The sequence below is a fragment of the Miscanthus floridulus genome, chromosome 8 (assembly GCF_019320115.1).
Source record: "Miscanthus floridulus cultivar M001 chromosome 8, ASM1932011v1, whole genome shotgun sequence".
Classification (NCBI taxonomy): Eukaryota; Viridiplantae; Streptophyta; class Magnoliopsida; order Poales; family Poaceae; genus Miscanthus; species Miscanthus floridulus.
The window spans coordinates 96,851,390-96,872,302 of record NC_089587.1 but is presented as its reverse complement, the minus strand read 5'-3'; the positions used below and the strand labels follow the sequence as shown (position 1 = coordinate 96,872,302).

Below are 20,913 nucleotides of genomic sequence, written 5' to 3'. Positions count from 1 at the left end.
TAGACCGGTAGCGATCGGTGATATCCGGTCACCTACATTTATAAGTGGTTACTGGAAGAATTTAGCTATGAAAAGAATGATATCCTGGAATTAATTATGTGTGATGGATAATTGAAGACCGGACAGAAAAGTTAGAGGCAACTAGACAGGGTTTTGGGGTGCTGTTAGTTTCCGTCTGTGTCGATTAAGGACCGTCCGTTATTGGGCCTCGAGTCATGTTGAGCGCATGCCTTACATTTGGCTGGCTGGATAAAGTACCTTCCGACCGCGAAGCTGGGAGATTATTCGGGCCGAGTAGATTGCCCGCAGCGCACTGTGTGTGGGGGATATACCCCCGGGTACCACAAGATGGTACATGGGCCGCACCATCCGAGGTGGCCCGGCCCGTGAGATCAAGGTGTACATGGCAAGATTACAAGTTGTACTAGATATTGTAATAGTACCAAATAGGATACTTTACTTGTAACCCTCCTCCTCCAGAGTATATAAGGAGAGGCAGGGGTCCCCCTCAGGGATAGATCATACAATATACATCTCAATACAATACACCAAAGACACAGGACGTAGGGTATTACGTTGACCAGACGGCCCGAACCTGTCTAAATCGCTGTCTCTGCGCCTTGTGTCACCATCTGGTTCCTGATTACACGCATCCTACCGATAATCTACCACCACGGGCACCCCCCTCGGTGGACTGCCGACCATATTTCGTCGACAGTGGCGCGCCAGGTAGGGGTCCCCTTTTAGGGGTCTGTGCGCGCTGATCTATAGCGAACCAGATGGGATCTCAAGATCACCCTTCAGCCCTACGGGCTCAACATCCCGAGACTACGAATCATGGCGGCGTGTTATCAACCAATCTTGCAGAAAAGCCAGAAGATCCATCTACGTGTCGTGTAACATGTTGCCGTGATCCATCTATGAGAGGCGACTACCAGCCTCGACGACAGCCAGCAACACGCTCCTCCACGTCCCAGAAACAGCCGAGCCGACTGATCAGACTCATCGAACCAAAGGCCACGTCCGATCTGCAAGGCCATGCAAGCTAGCTTTTAGAGTCACGTATCAATAAGCAAACAAAGACGGATTTGCATGGAGGAGTATGCATGCATCTACACGGTCATAAATGCATCCACGTTATCCTCAGCCAGCGAGCAAAAAGGGAGCTAATTATCAAGAGCCGTACAAGCTACACGCACGTACTCGCAATCATGCGAGCAATCCGATCGTGCAGAAAGCCGACACGACTTGTCAACGTGCCCAAAAGCTAGCAAGATGCGTGCATGCTTGCCGCCGGAGCTCGAAGAAGATGGCGCACAGAACAGATCAGAACGTCAAGGCCACATACCGTGCTCGTGGAACAACCAAAGGCAAAGCCGTCCGAGCCATCGTCGAGCCGTCTAGCGAGCCATATCGAGCCGACTAGCGAGCCGCTAAGCGAGCCACGTTGAGCCGCACGAGCCGTCAGCGAGCCACGTCGAGCCGTCAAGCGAGCTACGCCGAGCTCTTTAAACTGCATCTACTCCGGACCACGTCGACCACGTCCTGAGCGGCTCCGCCAAGCTCCGACCACGACCACGATGACCACGTCCCGAGCAGCTCCGCCGAGCTCCGACCACATCGACCACCAGACCACGTCGCAATGATGATCGCCGCAAAGAATGGCGCTACGACAACTGCGACCACCGTCGTGACGACAAGTCAGAAAGCTCGAGGACCGGACAACTTTATCACTATCGACCAGATTTCTATTGAAAGATAAGTACACTTCTAATGTTTATATTTAATATAATTTTTATTATGACGTTTCTCCACAGCGTCCTCGTCATGATTATTCTTCAAATAATATTTGTCCATGTATACCATCTTAAAGATGACATACATCTATACTTAATGCAAATCCTCGACCAGTCCTGTTGACGCTCGGACGCCTCCAGAGACGGCTCTGTCTCCGGCTCCTCCCTACACGTGCACGAGCGTCTGCTCTCTGTGTTATGGGTGGTCGGCAGCGGCTCCTTAGCGACGCTTTGTTCTTCCTACATGTGCACGGGGTCCGCGCCCCGCGTTATGGTTAACGGGCTAGCTAGGGCTGGAGACTCAGCTATACACTAACTGGTCGGGCAGTTTATATTAAGTATAAACACAAACTTCACATTAATACTGATGTTTACAAAGCACCAACTGCTTTATCACATCATGCTCATTTACAAATGGCCGTTGAGCATCATTTTCTCCATAATTTATTACTTTGTACATCATGTACTACCATTCTACATATTTATATTATAGGAATTTCGAGCTACACATGGGAACTTCATCGCTCGCTCCTCGATCTGTGCTCGGAGACTGCCTCGACCACTCTCTGACCATAGCTCGGGGACTTCATTGTTCGCTCCTCGATCTGTGCTCGGGGACTGCCTCGACAACTCTCCGACCACAGCTCGGGGACTTCGTCACTCGCTTCTCGACCTACGCCCGAGGACTGCCTCGACCACTCTCCGACCGCAACTCAGGGACTTCGTCGCTCGCTCCTCGACCTGTGCTCGGGGACTGCCTCGACAACTCTCTGACCATAGCTTGGGGACTTCATCGCTCGCTCCTCGACCTGTGCTTGGGGACTGCCTCGACAACTCTCCGACCACAGCTCGGGGACTTCGTCGCTCGCTTCTCGACCTACGCCCGAGGACTGCCTCGACCACTCTTCGACCGCAACTCGGGGACTTTGCGTCTCAACTACATGCGACTGGTGACTCGCATACAGTTGGGATATTCTTTCTCATTTAGACCTTGCTACAAGCTCATACCTCGCCTTCCAGCAAGCTCGGGGACTACATCAGTACGATGCACCTGCCGGTGCATCTTGTATCGCCTGTACGACGGTTGGATTCTCAACTTAACTGGGAATTCTTTTTAGACCCTGGCACCACGTGCCTACGTCACCTACTACCAGGCTCGGAGACTAAGTGGGCACACTTCACCTTGCGGTGAATGTGTTTGTTTTTCGACCTCTACGCCTCTGATGATCAAGGACGCTACGCTTCAAGACGCACTTACATTTCTTTTCAGAAATACAAGTGGGCACACTTCCCAGGACGGAAATCTTTTTCTTTCTTCTTAAGAGCACCATACATTCTTCGGACAACCTCCTTCTCCGGCGACAATGGTGGTCGGAGATGTCAAGAACTCAAGCCTCACTGTTCGGAGAAGGTTGAAACGGCGTGTCGCATCAGAATACATAGCACTCGGGGACTAGCTGTGGGGGATATACCCCCGGGTACCACAAGATGGTACATGGGCCGCACCATCCGAGGTGGCCCGGCCCGTGAGATCAAGGCGTACATGGCAAGATTACAAGTTGTACTAGATATTGTAATAGTACCAAATATGATACTTTACTTGTAACCCTCCTCCTCCAGAGTATATAAGGAGAGGCAGGGGTCCCCCTCAGGGACAGATCATACAGTATACATCTCAATACAATACACCAAAGACACAGGACGTAGGGTATTACGTCGACCAGACGGCCCGAACCTGTCTAAATCGTTGTCTCTGCGCCTTGTGTCACCATCTGGTTCCTGATTACATGCATCCTACCGATAATCTACCACCACGGGCACCCCTCTCGGTGGACTGCCGACCATATTTTGTCGACAGAGCAGGTGTGGTAGGACACGGGGGCGAGATGATAAGACCAAAGTGCAGTCGGTCGGCCCCCGGGTACATGTGGTTCCTGGCAAACTCGAGATTCCTAGATAGTTGACTCGGTGATCAATATCTCACTTTAGCGAGTGAGTGAGGTTTGTGTAAGGAATAAATCACCATCGCTCCTGGATAGTGAGCACTCGACTCGAGTTACGGCATCGTAGTAATTATTATGGAACAATGATGGTTATCTGGATGGTATGGGATATGCTAAATCTAAATTGGTAACTGGATGTTATTGGTTAATCAAGTGATTGCTATAGTACAGGTGCTTACCTAGATGGATAGGTCATAATAAAGATGATGCAAAGTACTTAAAATGGTTTCTTCATGATAGCTTATGTTTTTCGCAAACAAGTCAGCTAGCCCACTAAAGAAAGCCATGCATAATCCTTGGTGTCGCTTTATTTTGGTTTAAGACGGGTAAGTCTGGCTAAGTACATTCGAGTACTCAGGGTTTATCCCACCTTGTTGCAGGTGATGTTCTTGACCTATTGAAGATGGTGGCTAACCACCGGTGGGCTCGGTGATTCTATACTTACTTCTCATCTATATGCTTTTGTCGGATGATGTCACTTATGCTAGCAATATATTTGGAACTTATATTAATGTAATCATTTGAAAGCTATGTTGTTTTCACTAAGCGGTTTTGAAACCCAAATTGGTACTTTTATTTGTGAACCCATTTGTAATATTATTTCCGCTGCAACCCTATGTATGTGATGTGTATTTGCTTAATCATGCGATCTTGGTTGTGATGTTGATTTACCGAGGTCTTTCGGGACACTCGGCGGACTACCGGGTTTATATGAGTGAAAGTATGGGTGTGTCAACATGTTAGCGGAGACAACCGTACTTGATCTTGTATAAATTGGACGGTTCTGTCACATGGGGAGCCTCGGCGGTTGCGACGAGGAGCGAGGGAGAGAGCGAGAGCGCGGAGAGGAGAGAGAGGAGGGGAGGAGCGGAGCTGCTGCCGCCTGCCATTCACTCGAGAGAGAGAAAGAGCAAGGAGCACCATTTTATGTGTGACAACCACGGTGGAGCCTAGCTCTGCAAAGCAAACAAGGCCCAGCAGTATGCATGCACGCGTACTCACATGCGTGCCGCCCACTACTTAGGCACCGACCATGCATGTCGATAATCCACCGTTCTCTGCTACGCGCCACCGTCCATTTGCATGCCGCCTATGATCAGAGGAAGTCGTACTTCATTTAATACGTGCAGTTGCTTCATCTATCTACTGTGGAATGCACGGATGAAGGCCGGTTGTGACGCACCTCATCTGTGCTGTGGAATTTCTATCTAACGCACCAAATAAAAAGAACGTACGTGGACACCCTGAGAGGCCGCCGATTCGGCGTGCCTTCATATCTTTAATATATTTGTGCAAACGATAACCCTCCTATTTTTTGATTATTTTTGCTCAAGTGCATGCTAGATGGGCATGCCAGCGTGGCTAGGAGCCCTAACTTAGCACGGGAAATGACCAAGTTGCCCTCGCCTCCTTCTTCTGTCTCCAGCCGGCCCCACTCCACCGCGGAGTGTCCTTCCACCATGGAGGCGGCGGCATCCTCCCTAGGTCTGCGATGGCGGTGGTGAGCCATGGAGGCAGCGACTGGTGTAGGCGAGGCTTTAGGTGGCTCGGCGCCCCTGTATATGGTGGTGAGCCTTCCCCGCTCCCAACGGCAATGGCGGCTTCCTCTTCATCTCCCCCGGCGACGGCAACGCCCTCCTGTCCATGCCCAAGGTGGATCCGGTGAGGTCGATGGACGACTTGGCGGAGGCCGGCAGGGCGACGAAGCGCACGGAGAAGTCACGGTAGCCAGTGTAGTCGCCCTCGGGGCTGGCGCCGTGGCCCTCGTCGAAGTTGAGCGCGTCGTAGTTGAGCTTGCGGCCGTCGAAGTGGTGGTGTGGGGCGTGTGGGTGGCCCGCTGCGGGCAAACCACCGGATGAAGGTCTTCCACCGCGAGCCGCCCACTAGCTCTGACCACTCGCGCACCTTGAGCACCGCGTCCACCGCGCGCTGCCACTAGGTCTCCTCCTCCGCCGCCGACCCACTGGTGGGAGGAGGAGGAGGAGGAGGAGGAGGCGGGCCAGGGGAAGCAGCACCACCGGCGGCCCCACCGCGCGAAGAAGGCCGCCTCCGCCTCGTCCATGTCCGTGGCGTTGGTGTCCATCGCCCGCCGGAGAGTCGTGCGGCGCGGGCCCAGAAAATCCTTCCCTCTCTGTGTGGTGATTGTGGACGTGGGGCCCACGCGTCAACAATAGGAGGGAGAGAAGCGGCAGGGGTACCTAGATCATTTCGCATGCTTTGTAGCTCTTTTTAGGCTCTCTGCCATGCTGACGTGCCCATCTACCGTGTCACCTCACAAAAATGAATTTTTTTTAGAAATGTTACTATTTACGATGACAAATATATAGGGCGCGTACAAAAATAGCAAACGAACCAATGCCATACGTGAGGATGAAAAAAAAAGTTAAATATCCCCGGTGGTACTACACTACTACAGCACACAGCACAGTACGGTGAGTGTGTTGTCGTTAAATACGGGTTCTCTGCTCGCCCCTTTTCCCCTTCGGAATGCAGACAAAAAGCATTTTGTTGAGAATAAAACAAGAACCCTATTCATGACCAAATTATATGCTTTAACTTTTATCAGATATGGGGCACATTTTACTGTCTCTTTTAAAAACTAATTATGGTTTATTAGAATTGTATTTCTATCACTATAAAATATCCTAATTAATTTTACTGTTTGATTAAAATGGTTCTCCTATTTGAAAATTTTTCTGAAAGAGGAACTAGAAAGTGTCTCAAAGATCTGAAATATATTAAGAAAAATAGGACACTTTGACGCGCAAACGACCAACAAAAATAATAAATACAAAGAGGTCATTTGAGGTCGTTTCCTTCCTCCAAAAATATGCTGCTCGCCAAAGATTGAAAAACACATTATAGAGGTAGTAGATGTAGATTTCTCCTGCAATTGGGGCATGTTTGGTTGCTGCCTCCCAGGCAGCTCCGACGCCAGGCAGCGACCCCAGGCGTTGGATTTCGATCGCCTGGGGCTGCGATCGCTTGCCTGGCAGGCAAGCCCAGGCGAGGGCGGCAACCAAACATGCCCTTGATGCGGTTTGCTGTTGGTAACAAGATGTGTTCAAACGAAAATTTTGTTTAGGTTAGATGAAAACATCAAACAATGAACTGATATATTTTGCGATTTTTTTCTGCTCAATTGTAAGGAAGTATTTAGTTCAAAATAATGATATACGTGATGATTCAGATATATGTTTTATAATTGTGGAAAATTGTGTTCATCATTGCTTTAGATGGCTTCGAGCCTTCGATATATATTCATTGGAGATTTGGAGGAGACACCAACGCATGTGGAATCCACCCTACCCCAAAGTGTGACCCGAGAGAATAAAATGTACTATACAAGGGATGCTATAGGTTTAATTAGTTGGTTACATTCTGTATTATACATTATGTACCACAACTCAAACAATTGTAAACATAAACAACGTCTTGATGTTTGGTTATCCTACATAGGTACGCCGAGCTTGATAAAATTGTATTTGGTTGTTTGCATCCCCTTTTGTTAAATATAGTCACCTTCATGTTCTAGTTGAGATCTTATTTTTCTAGTAGAGGTATGTGGGGGGTGACAACTTTTATGTGCCTACATTGTCTAATACAATCAAATCTGACTTACAAGCTAATGCAGCAGACCCTATATATGTACAACCTGGACAACTATAGAAGAATCTTAGGTTATGGTTCACTTATTAATTCAAAGAACTTGGATTGCGTAGCTGTTACACGGGTGTTGGAAATGAAGCTCACTTTTTTTTTTCTTAAATTGAGGAATGCACATATGTGATGAACTATTTGAGCCATTAAGCACATTTTTGGGCATGGACCAACTATAGGAACATGTAACTAGCAAAGAAGATGGGCAACTACTGTGAACCAAAGAAGAAAAAAATTTGAATACAGAACATAATACTAGTTCATAAAATAAGTTATTCCTGTTAATCTGAATGGTTTTACCAAATTCAGTTCAACTCTACCTGCAAAGGACGAAATTTTGAATGCCAAACAGAAGAGTTAAATAAAAAAAAAAACAAGCTAATCCTAGTAATCTGAAATTCTGAATGGTTTTACAAATTCAGTCCAACTCCACCTCATCATATAACGCAAGACCTTTTCCTGAACACTTTTCAAATATACAACATCCTACGAATCAAGTAAGGAACAATATTTCAGACAGATGGACAACGGTTATTAACATACAGATCAGATCTTCACAGCCAAGTTTCTAGCAACTGAACATCAAATCCTAGCAGACAAAATTTGAAGATACAGGAAAGGAAACTGCAGACAGTCTCAACTGTGCTGTACTATCTCCAACTGAAGCTAGATCTGATTTTTTGCAACCATTGCTGGCTTTAATAAAGTGGGCTGAAGACCTGATGTCAGCCAAGATGATTTCTGCATCAATCTTGTTATTGATATTTCTGCCATTGCTACACGGCTTGTTAAGAGGGTACAGAATGGCAAGGCAAAGCTACACGGCTTCAAATATGAACAAACAAGCCTGCAGGTTGCAGGGAGAGAACAGTTTATTAGGACATGAGATAAATCCGGTAATAATGACAAGATAAAGGAAATGAGGAATCATATTTTACGCCTTACGATTCAAAATAGATAGACGAGCAAGATTCATTTTCTCTGCAAGTAGGGCTTGACTGATTCCAAGACAATCTGACCATCAGAGAATCTCATGAATGTTTAGGACATGTAAGGCAAAGTTCCACAAGGCAATAAATGATGCAAGCACATACCCTTCCATCATAAGACAAAGAAGCGAATAATGATGGATCATGGGAGCTCCATACAATACCTACAATTTTAATTAACCCTGTGATTCCTTGTCAAAGTTCTAATTGACAAGCAAAGTATGAAGGTTGGAGGATACCATAGATGCTGTCTTCGTAGTCAGTATATGAGTTCAGTAATGGTTCTTCTTGCCTATTGGGTGAACCAGAAGGGCTGTGGAAAAATGACCAGGCATCAATATCCCAAATTTAAACAAAATGATCTAACAAGCACAAGAAAAAAAATAGAGACCTATCAGATTCAGAATCGTCACTGCTAACTTTAGCCAACCATAAATTTACAGTTGAATCTGTTCCAGCACTCTACAAAAGATTCAATGTCATCAGTACACAATAAACCCAATATATCATTACTTTAATCCCCCAAAAAAGTTGCATGTGGAGGGAGGAATGAGACGGACCAGAAGCAGCTCGTCATACTCAGGATTGTGCCGAACAGCCCATGTCCTGTAAAAATAATGAGACCATAAAAAATCCTCGATATTTGCTAGATAAGAAAGTCAAAACAGGCCCGTGTAGTCACACATGTTAGTGACCGAAGCATTTCCAGAAATCTAACTCTGAAAAGGATGAAGTTTGCTCTTGTTCGATGGAAGGTAAGGTCAAACCGTATGCATTCACAACATATATGCAAACAGAACAGATTGAGAACATTTAAAGATTGCAGTGAAAGATTCTGGTTTGAGTATATTATTACACAGTACATACCAATGTGAGTGCCCAGGGAGATCTTTTAGAGGATGCTTAAGCATTCTGAGATCCCACAAGCGAATTCCAAATTCGTCTTCTGCTGTTGCCTGAAGTGTATAATCGATTACTAATCAGAAGCAAATATTTTATTTGGGTGCAGGAGTATAAATAAGTTGATAACAATTCAATAATGAACCAGTAATAGCTGTCATTGTTACTGAACTTGAACACGGGTGTCCAATTAGGCAGACTCTACAAAATTGGATTGGGACTTAGCTAGATTAAATTAATACAATTATGAACCAATAAAAAATGAATTTGTTGGTAAAACACAGTCAAGAGTTCTAATCAGTTATTTAATAATAACGAAGCAACAACTCATGTCATACCCCAGTGTGAACATGATGCTTAACTACTGAACAACAACAACAACAACAAAGCCTTTAAGTCCCAAACAAGTTGGGGTAGGCTAGATGCTTAACTACTGAAGCAAGAAAAAATATGCAAACTCCATGATCAAAATATAACAAAATAAAGTTGAAATGTAACCAAGAAACAGAAGGTAATACAAAGTTGTTGTCTTCAATGTTACTACAGAAAGCTAATTCATAAGAATGTTCGTTTGCTGCAAATATATATGAAGTATTGCTTGATATGGGAAACAAGAAAGTAAGTGTCGAACTCACAATAATGTTTTGCTTCTTGGGGTTATAATCCACATCCCGTATATGTGCATGTTCAATTGCAGTTGATTTTCTGAGAATGGTACATTTAAAGATAAACATAACTGCAACATTTCAATAACTGAACTACAGATAGAAGCATAGTAAATAATAGAAGGTCAAGATAAAGTATTAACTCCATAGAACGTAGATCCCACAACTGAAGTGATGAATCAGATATTGCAGCAATTGAATTATGATTGTGTGGATCCCAAGCTCCACCACGTAAATTTGGAAGCATGTCAGCTGATCCCTGTGAGATCACCTGCAATGTATGAATTCAAATTAACACCATTGTGAAATATGAAGTATATAAACAGATGGTGTGTAGATTCTTGACATTTCATAATCTGGTACTTAAGTCAATGTTTGAAAACAGAGAAAGTATTTTGCAAGTATGCTGATGATATATTGATAAACAGAAGGATGATGGCACACCTTAGCTGATTTATTTGACGTGTCTATGTTCCAAAGAAAAATATTTCGGTCATCAATGCTAATTAGTTTATCATGCTTTCCAAGTGGCCACCAAATCACACTGCAAAATAACCAGCTTAGAGGTGTCAAGAACCATGAATAAAGATGACACACATATCACAAGAAGCAACAACAACAACAACAACAAAGCCTTTAAGTCCCAAACAAGTTGGGGTAAGTCCCAAACAAGATGACACACATATCGCAAGAAGCTTTTAAGAATATATGAAGCAAGCGAGACTAGTTTAAAAGATTCATACAGAAAAGTTGAAATAAAATATTCTAATCTATTATGTCCTTCGCGTGCCTGAACCTTGATTGCTTCTGCTGGGTTTCAACTCTAGCCTACCCCAACTTGTTTAGGGACTTAAAGGCTTTATTGTTGTTGTTGTTGTATTATGTCCTTCGCGAGCACTGTGGGAAATAATCTTTGTATTGCTTAAATGGTGCTCATAATGTGAAACACGTGCAGCATGCTAGACAGGACAGAATGTTCATTGCATCTTTCTTAGTAACTATACTCTTATCTCAATGTTCATGTGCAGTGAAACAAGTGATGTAGTCACAAAAATGAGGCCAAAATAATCTAACTACAAATAAACACCATGCGGTTCAGGAAGGAACATTAACCCCACATTTGCATTTCAGCCACCAAAGTTGGACACAGTCTGAAATTCAAAGCATAGGAAGAATCTAGTACAGTAAGTAGATCAAACATCTCTAGAGCAACCAAAAATCAACAGAAACAGGAGTTCACCGTCTAGTCTTGCCCGTATGCCCACTAAGCTCAAAGAGCTGCTCAAGTTGAGGTGAGTTTGATTGCCCATTAACCTCTGGGATTTTCCAAACTGACGCACCGTAGCCCTCACCTGGCATTCACATCACGACTTTTCCAAATTACAAGAAAATCACACACTACAGATTTGCAAATTGCAATGTTCACGAACAGAGAGGCAACTTTTCCGTTCTTTACCAGACGTGTAGACTGTGGAGAAGACCCTGTGATCGAAGGGGCATGATTTGAGGTCCCAGATCTCGTTGGGGTGGTAGAAGAGGCCATCGCACACCAGCTCGCTCTCCGCCGGCGAAAGCCGGATTAGGTGCACCTACTTGGACGCACTCAGAGGAATCGAGATCCAAATCAAATCCCACGCCATTTCCCCTGACAGAAAAGTACTACTCGAATCGCAATCCCACCAGACGCGACGCGCCTTCATGGCCCCGAGACACGCACCTCGTTCTCCTCCTTGAGGCTGAGGGTGCCGGCGAGGAAGGTGGTCGAGCCGGCGTCCGCGCGCACGTCGGCGATACACCGCGCCTGCAAGAGCAGAGAAAGGAGGAAGAGGTTAAGACAAGTTGTTCTAGAAGGTTCCAGCAGGCGCTGCTGCTGCTGCTTGCTTGCCTGGTACTTGAGGCCGCCGTAGACGATGCCGCTGGATCCGCCCTGCATTCTCGCGCGCGCTTCGGATCCGCGCGGCGACGCCACTGATCGCTCGCTCCGAGACGGAAGAGACCGCGCGGAGCAGGCAGCCGCCTTCGGCCTTCCACACTCCTTTAGACGAAGCACAAATACGTTTTAGGCACAGTGAAAGCGTATTATACTTGTGGAAGACGTGTTTAGAGAGCAGGTGGCGTAATAATAGCAGAGGGAAGACGAAGCGGATGGTGACGTGGAGGAGGAAACGGATGACGGGGGGCTACGGCTGTGGTCATGTGGACGTGGCGCAACGGGCATCGGCTGCTCCGCATCCCCTCTCCACCACTCCTCCCCACCCCAGAAGGCCCGTGGCGGGCCACGCCAGTAACCGCCCCCCCGCCCACGCCATGGCGTCGACCGGCCTCGCCGCGCTGCCATCGCAGCTCGCTTCCCCGGGCCGCCTGCGCCGCCGCGCCGCCCTCTCCTCTGCTAGCCGCTCGAATCTCCTCCTCCACCTGCGCAACCAAAGGTACCCCGGCCATTTTTGCTTCCCGTCCCGAGAGCCACCTGCGAGTCGTGCGCTGCCTCCCGATCCCGAGTAACAGGGTGCGTGTTTGCTTCTGCAGTTGGATCGCGATGCAGGCTGGCGGTGACCTGCAACGCGCAGGCGGTGGCGCCGACCAGCATTGCGCAGGGGACGCCCGTCCGGCCGACGAGCATACTGGTGGTGGGCGCCACGGGGACGCTGGGGCGGCAGGTGGTCAGGAGGGCGCTGGACGAGGGCTACGACGTCAGGTGCCTCGTCAGGCCGCGCCCGGCGCCGGCAGATTTCCTCCGGGACTGGGGCGCCACTGTCGTCAATGTACGGTTACATCGGGCTGCCATTGCTACCGCACTATTCAATCTGTGCAGTTGTACTTGCTTTTGCTATTGGTGGTAATTTTGTGTGCTTTGCATTGGAGCTGATTAGGCCGACCTCAGCAAGCCGGAGACCATACCTGCGACACTTGTTGGTATTCATACCGTCATTGACTGTGCGACAGGACGGCCAGAAGAGCCCATCCGGACGGTATGCTACGACCATTTCTGTGAATACAGTAACAAATGATTATGCTTCTCTGTTGTCCTGAATATTATTCTTGCATCAATGCAGTTTTGCTGGTTGTTACTCAAGCTAATTTTATTGCTCTTAGTAGCGAAGAAATTCATCTAGCTGCATTGTTTGTTTTTGTAAGCATGGTTTATTGTACTAACATATATGCCATGGATCATTTGTTTAGACTTGCTGATGGTTATTCCATTTAGGTAGACTGGGAAGGAAAAGTTGCTCTAATACAGTGTGCAAAGGCTATGGGAATTCAAAAGTATGTGTTCTATTCCATCCACAACTGTGACAAGCATCCTGAGGTTCCCTTGATGGAAATCAAGTATTGTACTGAGAAGTTTATTCAGGACAGTGGTCTGGATTATATCATCATCCGTTTGTGTGGTTTCATGCAGGTAGATTTGATCCTCTCCCTGTGATTCTGAGTCTTTGGTTAGAAAACTGCTTTCTTAGTGTCAATGATCCTAGTGAAGTACAATGATGATAGGTTACAAAAGGCAGTTCCTTGTTAGTGAAACTGTACTATTAAAAGATCAAGTCGTGATATGACCTCGAGTTGATACATACTGCCATTGTCATATTTGCTTGTTTATCCAGAAATAAATTCCTGTCTAACATTGTTTGCAATAGGGTCTTATTGGGCAATATGCTGTGCCTATACTAGAAGAGAAGTCTGTCTGGGGAACTGATGCTCCAACTCGGATTGCTTACATGGATACCCAGGTTTATATTTCCCCTTATCCATTTGAAAATGGGATCACCGATATCTTTTTGAACCTCTCCTTCAGCTTTCCTTTGACACATTCTGGTTAAATTATAGGACGTAGCTCGACTAACGTTTATAGCTATGCGGAATGAGAAGGCCAACAAGAAACTCATGACTTTTGCTGGCCCACGAGCTTGGACAACTCAAGAGGTAATAAACTGCACACTGTCTTTTTGAAGGAAATTAATTATGTAGTATGTCCAGAAAAGTTTTGATCAATAAATCTATCTTCATAGATCATTAAGTTTGTATCACTGTTATCTTTCAAAATGTTATGCAGTTCATTTTGTTTGTGATGCTAGATATTGTAAATGATGCTTCCGAGAATTATGTTTATTGTTTGTATATTGTACTTCATCTTTTTTTCTTTATTTTGCCTCTTCAGGTGATTACTTTGTGTGAGAGGTTAGCTGGGCAAGATGCCAATGTAACCACTGTCCCTGTTGCGGTATTGAGATTTACTCGTCAGTTGACACGGTTCTTCCAATGGACAAATGATGTGGCTGACAGACTGGCATTTTCAGAGGTTACCATGTTGTCCTTTCTGTTCAGTTTACATGTGTCCATATAATGGTAACTTGTATCATAGCTTGTGAAAACTAATAGAACATTTCTTTAAACCAGGTGCTCTCAAGTGACACAGTTTTCTCTGCTCCAATGAATGAGACCTACCAGCTTCTCGGGGTGGATGGGAATGACATCCTCAGCTTAGAGAAATATTTACAAGATTATTTTACCAACATTTTGAAGAAGTTAAAGGATCTCAAGGCACAATCCAAGCAAACCGACATATTCTTTTGATAAGAAGGATTTCTGTGACCTAGGGACATAATTTACAGATCTGTGCCTCAAATGACAGATGAGCGAGCACAATTTTTTCCTGTATATTTGCATTTGCTCTGTGCTATTAGATGATGTGTATAGAATCTTAACATTTTGAGCTATCAAAGTTCCGAAGTTTGTGCAAAACAGCATAAAGTCTATGGTTTCACGTCAACTTACATTATTCTAAACTCATGGCCTCATGGGTTCTAGCATGACTGATCAAAAAGAAAAGAGAGAAAAAAAGATTAGTTTTGAATTGAATGAAACAAGAATAAATTTGTTATTAATGATTCGTTCTCTACCATAAGAAATAAGCAACTTCTGTTCATTGTTGATCCATTCAAGAAGGCCTTCCTATGAACTGGAAGAGAATGAAACCATAACAAGTTTCAAATGGCAAACACGGAACCTTACTATTTGATTTCCCCTATTTTGCTTCGATGTGACTGATTAAGTGAAGCGTCAAAAAAACTATGAGGTCCACATTTTCTTTTCTTCTGTTATCTGTTTGATGAGTTCATGTTTGTTAATTGCTCTTGTGACGGTCCAATTTGTTCGTAGCAAGAATCCTAATAATTGTTTTGCTCATCCTTTAGAGAGATTTTGATTGAATCTTTTCCTTCTTAATACATGTGATATAATCATATAGCCTGTTCTCATGCAATTATTTACAAAAAATAAGGTTTCTGCTAGGATCTGCCATGTGTTAACTATAAGTTTATACCTTGTGGTATGGATCTGTTGTATATTGGACCAGATCCGCTTCACAAGAATCTTGCCAATTACATTTTCCAATAGATGCCGACTCACCGAGGTAACATGTCTATTGGGAAAAAAAGATCAAATAATTATGCTTCATTTGATCTGTATGTCTGGAAAGAATATCTGCATACTTAATAATGAAGACATGCCTGGAGAAAATCAAACAATTCGTGAAGAAGTTTGATTCTGACTGAAATATATGCATCCTTTCCAAAAATTCAAACACACAGGAGAACTGCTTGTCATTGCATTAAGGAGAATAGTTTGTTACAAGGAACAGCTCATGTTTTTTTTAGTTACATCCACACCTGTTACAAAAGAACACACGACCAGGCCATATGCACTACCCTGCAAATGCAGTCAGGTAACTTCCCTTTGCACCTGCGAGGCTTCATAGATGGACCTCAGTCCCCAACTCTCCAGTGTTTGCAGGAGGCGCTCTACTGAGGGCGAAACATTGTTGTAGACGCAGTCATTCCTCTGCTTCCAAAATGACCAGGATCCCAATACCATCAGAGAGTTGAAGCCTTTGCATTTCTCCTTGAATGTCTGCAACTCTGCGTTGCACCACCACTCAACAATGGTATAGGCTCTGGTGGATGATTAGCATTCATGACTGTATATTAGTATGTTCAAATTTATGCACATTTATTGTATGTTCAATGAAAATATAGAACCAACCATTTTTAAGAAAATGGAAGAGAATTCCTGCCTCTGCGTGTTCACCAACATTTGATATTATAAGTATATTCAAAATGGCATACTTATTCAGTCTCTGCTGGGAATTGTAAGAGATCACCGACATGCTAATCAAAATCCTAGTGTGGTACATGTAGCAAGGCAAGTGGACACATTTTCATGTTCCAGCTATTGGCACCAATAATTAGTATGGTTGTTTAGCCTACATCTGAGCCTTGCTTACATGCATGTTATATTTCTTATGTAATGGATAATGGGTTTCAGCTCTAGCCTATCCCTAATTGCTTGGGACTAAAAGGCTTATTGTTATTGTTGCCTCAATATCTCTTATATTTATCTTGGCCCGTTTTTAGAAGGTCTACCTGTGAGCTGAAGTTTTCTTTTTTCAAACATGCTGGAGAGCCATGTACGATTATACTCTCTCCGTTCCAAATTGTAAGGTCGCTTTGGCTTTTCTAGGTACATCACTTTTTGCTATGCACCTAGATATATACATTATTTCTAGATACATAGTAGAAACTAGGATTCTAGAAAAGCGAAAACAACTTACACTTTGGAACAGAGGGGGTATTAAAGAAGAAGAATAACAAGGCCGCAAGGGTAATAAGCTGTACAAACACCCACACACACCTATTCCATGGACTGGAAATGGTCTTGGTATCTGTTATGAACAGGAAGAAAATTAGGCCATAGCCAGTTTCCAATAGCAAACACAATGCCCTACTATTTGGCCTCCTAATTTGTTTTCTGCTTATTCATCATATTTTTTGTCATGTCATTTTTCATTGAAATGTTGAACGGAGCCATGAGCTTTGTATGTTCATTTCCTGCTTTACAGCAGAAAAGAATCCAAATTAGTGTGTAGCTTATTACTTGTGAACTTTTAATGGAATCTATTTCTTTTGTGATACATGTGATGCAGCCTGTTTTCAGGAAATTATTGACAGATTGGTTGTCTGTTAGATCAGCTGTGTGCTAACTATAAGTTTATATGCCTTTCATGGTGGAGCTGGTGTATCCATGCGTAAGGTCAGATCCACCTCAAAATGGTGTTGAAATTACATTGTGAAACAGATGATGAGACAACATGCCTATTTGAAAAATCAAATAATTATGCTACACTCTATTAGAATATTTGCTTTTTGCTCACAATAGTGTATGTTCAGTTTTTTATTTGTAAACAAAAATACATCCTCCTTTTGTTTTTGTTTGCGTATTACAAATGTATAATGTTCAGGTTCATCATTGAACACATGCACCTTTTGGCCATGGAGAAGGTAAAAATCACTTCCTTGATACCATTGAAATTGAAGCATGCCTGAAGTACTAGGTTGATGACGTGAACTGAACCAAAATTTTGTTTTCCATTGAGCTATTTTATGTATATTTGTGCTATACAAATGGTAAGTACATAGCGACTGGCAGATCCTTTAAAAGGCGGATAACAATCGCAGATGTCAAGAGTGTCTAAGCTAGAGGATCTATGAGCTAAACATGTTCAGGAGTGTGACCCAGCTCTGGACTAATCTCCTGAACAGAAGTCCTGCTCCATCCTCGATATCTCTGATGTTACACTCTAACACCTGCAACTGCTCCTCGCAGATAACTGGAGTTTTCTTCTGGAACGCTTTCAAGATAATAGATGATTTGGGCATTGCAATTTGCTTGGCTAGGAGATGCACTGTTGACTCAAGAAGAGAGGTAGTGATCTCTCTAGCCTTGCTCAACAGCCGCAAGATCCTGCAGTCTTCATCAAAGGTAACCTTCTTTGCAGCCTTCTTGAAATGTTTCTTTGCCTTCTTCACCAAGCGGAAGTAACACTGGATCTTGGCCTGAATTGCTGCATCATCTGCTTTTCTGAGAGAGACTTGCAGATCTTGGACGATGGCCTTCAACTCGGTGAAGTCCTCATGCATGACGTTGCAGAGGTCCAATAGCTCAAGAGAGCGTTCCATCTCTCCATCCAACATTTTCCTCTGTTGTGAGGAGCAAACTTGGTTGCTAGGCAGGCACATAATCTCCTCAATGGAGTTGTAGATGTCTCCAAGCCTCCTTAGACCATTGGAGATTGTCTCGATGGTCATCGAGGGCGAAGAGGTGCATGCCTCAAGGATTTGCAGCTCCTCCTCAACTTTGGAGGCAGGCCTAGAAGGTAGACTGATTGATCTTTGGTGGCAAGCCATGGCTGTTGCTGGGCTCTTTTATGTTTGTTGGCTGTGGAGATGAGAAGTGAGATAGCAGATGTTGGGTTGAATGTTTCTGGCCTTCAGCTGAGGCCTATTTATACCCAAGAAGCGTGTGAGGTGGCATCATGTTGATGGTGAACGAACATAGTTCTTCCTTTTTATTTTCCAGATGCTTTCTAACTACTATGGTTTGAAAAAAGGTGGCTACAGCACATGGAGTCTGTTATATGACTCAGGCTTAGTTCTGGTTTTTTAATTTCAATAGCTATCCTCCCAATGAGCTATCACATTGCCATGTTCCAGTTATTGGCGGCAATAATCAACAGGTTAGTTAAGCTCAGCTGGTGGATCTTGACATAGTTGCACGCTCGAGCTTATTTTAGTGGATTGCTAACCAATTATTATTGGTGACAAGCGTGTTATGGAGCGAGTGTGCAATTCTTAATTTGTAAAGATGCTTTATTCAGCAGGATTCATGCTACTAACATGCTCAACCTCGTGTGTTGGAGCTGACTTGTTTTAGATGTGGGAAGCAAGATCCACCGCACGAGGATCCTTTGCTTGTTGCTTGGACAACACATGGCATCTACATAACATGCACATCTCTACTGAAGCATTACCTTCTTTAAGCGTCAATAATGACGAGCATCTTTTGAGTATTCTAAAAAATTAACATAATTTAACTGTTAAAACTTGACAATAGTACTTTTTTCAGGGAATCCATAAACAGTAAAATCGGTAATAGTAGATTGACCAAAACTGTGACCTTTTCAGTAATTTTCTGCACAGTTGCTCATTTACAGGTATGCTACAAAATTATGATCAATCGCAAGGGATTGGGGCTGGTACACAATCTATCTACAAACTGAGAGTGTTGAGGAGAGAGACTCTGCTCTGGATCAATTTCCTGAACAAAGTCTCGACTATGCTCTCAAGATCTACAATGACCAACTCTGTCTCCTGCAATTTTTCCTCACAAACAACTCTTCTTTTCTTGATTGCCTTGGAGACAAGGGACCATTTGCTGGAACTTGAGATGGCAATTTGTTTCGATAGAAGATATGACAAGGATTCTAGCATGGAGATTGCAATCTCCCTGGCTTCAGCCAAATGCTTGACCACCCTGCAGCTGTCCTGATCAACTGAAGTAGGCTTCTTGCTGATCTTCTTGAACTGTTTATGCGCTTTCTTGGCCAAGCGGACGTAAGATTGGATCCTAGCTTGAAGGGTCGAGTCATCTCCTCTCTTGATAGCCAGCTGCATCTCCTGGATGTTGATCTTGATCTCTGAAAAGTTCTCTTGCATGGTGTTGCAGAGATCGAGCAAGACAAGGGAGAGCTCAACCTCTTGCTCTACCATTTTCCTCTGTTGTAATCGGCACAGGCTAGCCTGGCTACTGGGTGAGCAAATTGTCTGCTCAATGTTGTTGTACACTTCTCCAAGCCTCTTGATACCATTGACAATTGTCTCGATGGTAGCAGAAGAGATGGTTTCCTTGAGGCTCTGCAGCTGTTCTTCGATGTCGATTTCTTCAGATCGAAGACTGGAAGGCAAACTCGAGGATCTGATAATGGAAGCCATGGCTGGAACTGGAGGTGAAGAGAATGGACAGAAATTGATCTGCAATGGTGTCGACCAGGTATCTGGTTTCCCAGTATATATAACCAAAGAAGCTGAAGCGATGGTGTTGTGGACCCTACCGACAAGAAAAAAATATCTCTGGTGATGAAGTGCCGGGCTGTTGCGACTTAGCTACTAGTCTCCACTGCAGGTTGATGCTTTCTGTATGTTCAACCTGAGCAAGAGGAATCTCTGAAGGTGGCTTGATGAAGCTCTCATAGTGCTATGTCCCAGTTATAAGCAGCAGGTATTCTGTTGTTTATATTGAGATCTAGATCATGAGATCGGTGAGCGTGCAAGGAAACTGAGGGAAAGAACGGTTGACTTGCTATCTTCACCCACAGTTGCTGCCTTGTTGCCTGGTTGTTTCTCATGCTGGCAGGAGGAATTGGCAAGGCAGCTCAGCTTTCGTGATGTGTGATAGCAATTGGCTGGAGCTGGCATGTATGCTAGTCGGTTTGGGGAGCAAGATCCACTCTGCAAGCATCTTTTGCTTGTTGTTTAGCAGGCACGCCTCATGTGAGTGACTACCATGGCTGTCTTGATTCTGGCTGCTGCACAACAAATGCAACCATTTTTTTTCTGATAATATTTATTTGAATTTGGAATAGCAAACAAAAATGTGTTATCTAGCATACTCACACATTTCATGCATGAGCAGTGATGTGGACACCTTTTTCTCACTTGAATATTTTTGTGTACATTTATATCTCATAAATACATAAAAAGGGCTCGTGATACCAGTGATCATGAAAGGAAATATGAGGGAGCTGTCTCTTCGGCAGTTGATGCTTCTTGCGAGGAACGCTTGCTTCATTTCTGCAGGCTCCGAAGCTCCTTGCATCGTTGTCATGTTCCCTGCTGTGTTTACAACATTTAGAATCTGGGTTTTACAATCCCGAGACTGACTCATGTACTGTTCAATTTTGTAATGCGTTATGCCTAACTGAATCACATTGCCATGTTGTAAGTACTGGCAGCAAGAATAAGCATGGAGCTTACTCTATGTGCTCTACATGTTATTGCATCTGATTTTT

The 20,913-nt window shown here is 44.3% G+C and overlaps 4 protein-coding genes and 1 pseudogene across 4 annotated transcripts; 1 reads left to right on the top strand and 4 right to left on the bottom strand.

The window, feature by feature from the left end:
- Positions 1 to 5,337: 5,337 nt before the first annotated feature.
- Positions 5,338 to 5,882, bottom strand: LOC136469614 (uncharacterized; annotated as a pseudogene).
- Positions 5,883 to 7,952: 2,070 nt separating this feature from the next.
- On the bottom strand, positions 7,953 to 12,036 carry LOC136473018 (WD repeat-containing protein DWA2-like). Its single transcript, XM_066470716.1, has 14 exons — positions 11,899 to 12,036; positions 11,731 to 11,814; positions 11,470 to 11,602; positions 11,254 to 11,365; positions 10,458 to 10,557; positions 10,157 to 10,284; positions 9,984 to 10,053; positions 9,316 to 9,404; positions 9,009 to 9,054; positions 8,840 to 8,910; positions 8,688 to 8,761; positions 8,554 to 8,612; positions 8,405 to 8,473; positions 7,953 to 8,306 (listed from the first exon to the last, which is right to left on the bottom strand). Exons 1-13 carry the CDS (start codon positions 11,944 to 11,946, stop codon positions 8,432 to 8,434), a joined length of 1,056 nt encoding a protein of 351 aa, XP_066326813.1. The 5' UTR covers positions 11,947 to 12,036; the 3' UTR covers positions 7,953 to 8,306; positions 8,405 to 8,431.
- Positions 12,037 to 12,305: 269 nt separating this feature from the next.
- LOC136477048 (protein HIGH CHLOROPHYLL FLUORESCENCE PHENOTYPE 244, chloroplastic-like) lies at positions 12,306 to 14,755 on the top strand. Its single transcript, XM_066475057.1, has 8 exons — positions 12,306 to 12,432; positions 12,519 to 12,775; positions 12,884 to 12,982; positions 13,219 to 13,413; positions 13,649 to 13,741; positions 13,839 to 13,934; positions 14,170 to 14,310; positions 14,409 to 14,755. Exons 1-8 carry the CDS (start codon positions 12,321 to 12,323, stop codon positions 14,583 to 14,585), a joined length of 1,170 nt encoding a protein of 389 aa, XP_066331154.1. The 5' UTR covers positions 12,306 to 12,320; the 3' UTR covers positions 14,586 to 14,755.
- Positions 14,756 to 14,890: 135 nt separating this feature from the next.
- Positions 14,891 to 19,028, bottom strand: LOC136477047 (uncharacterized). Its single transcript, XM_066475056.1, has one exon. The coding sequence runs from the start codon at positions 18,251 to 18,253 to the stop codon at positions 17,552 to 17,554; it is 702 nt and encodes a 233-aa protein (XP_066331153.1). The 5' UTR covers positions 18,254 to 19,028; the 3' UTR covers positions 14,891 to 17,551.
- Positions 19,029 to 19,073: 45 nt separating this feature from the next.
- Positions 19,074 to 20,908, bottom strand: LOC136477045 (uncharacterized). Its single transcript, XM_066475055.1, has one exon. It carries the CDS (start codon positions 19,835 to 19,837, stop codon positions 19,115 to 19,117), a length of 723 nt encoding a protein of 240 aa, XP_066331152.1. The 5' UTR covers positions 19,838 to 20,908; the 3' UTR covers positions 19,074 to 19,114.
- Positions 20,909 to 20,913: the final 5 nt, after the last annotated feature.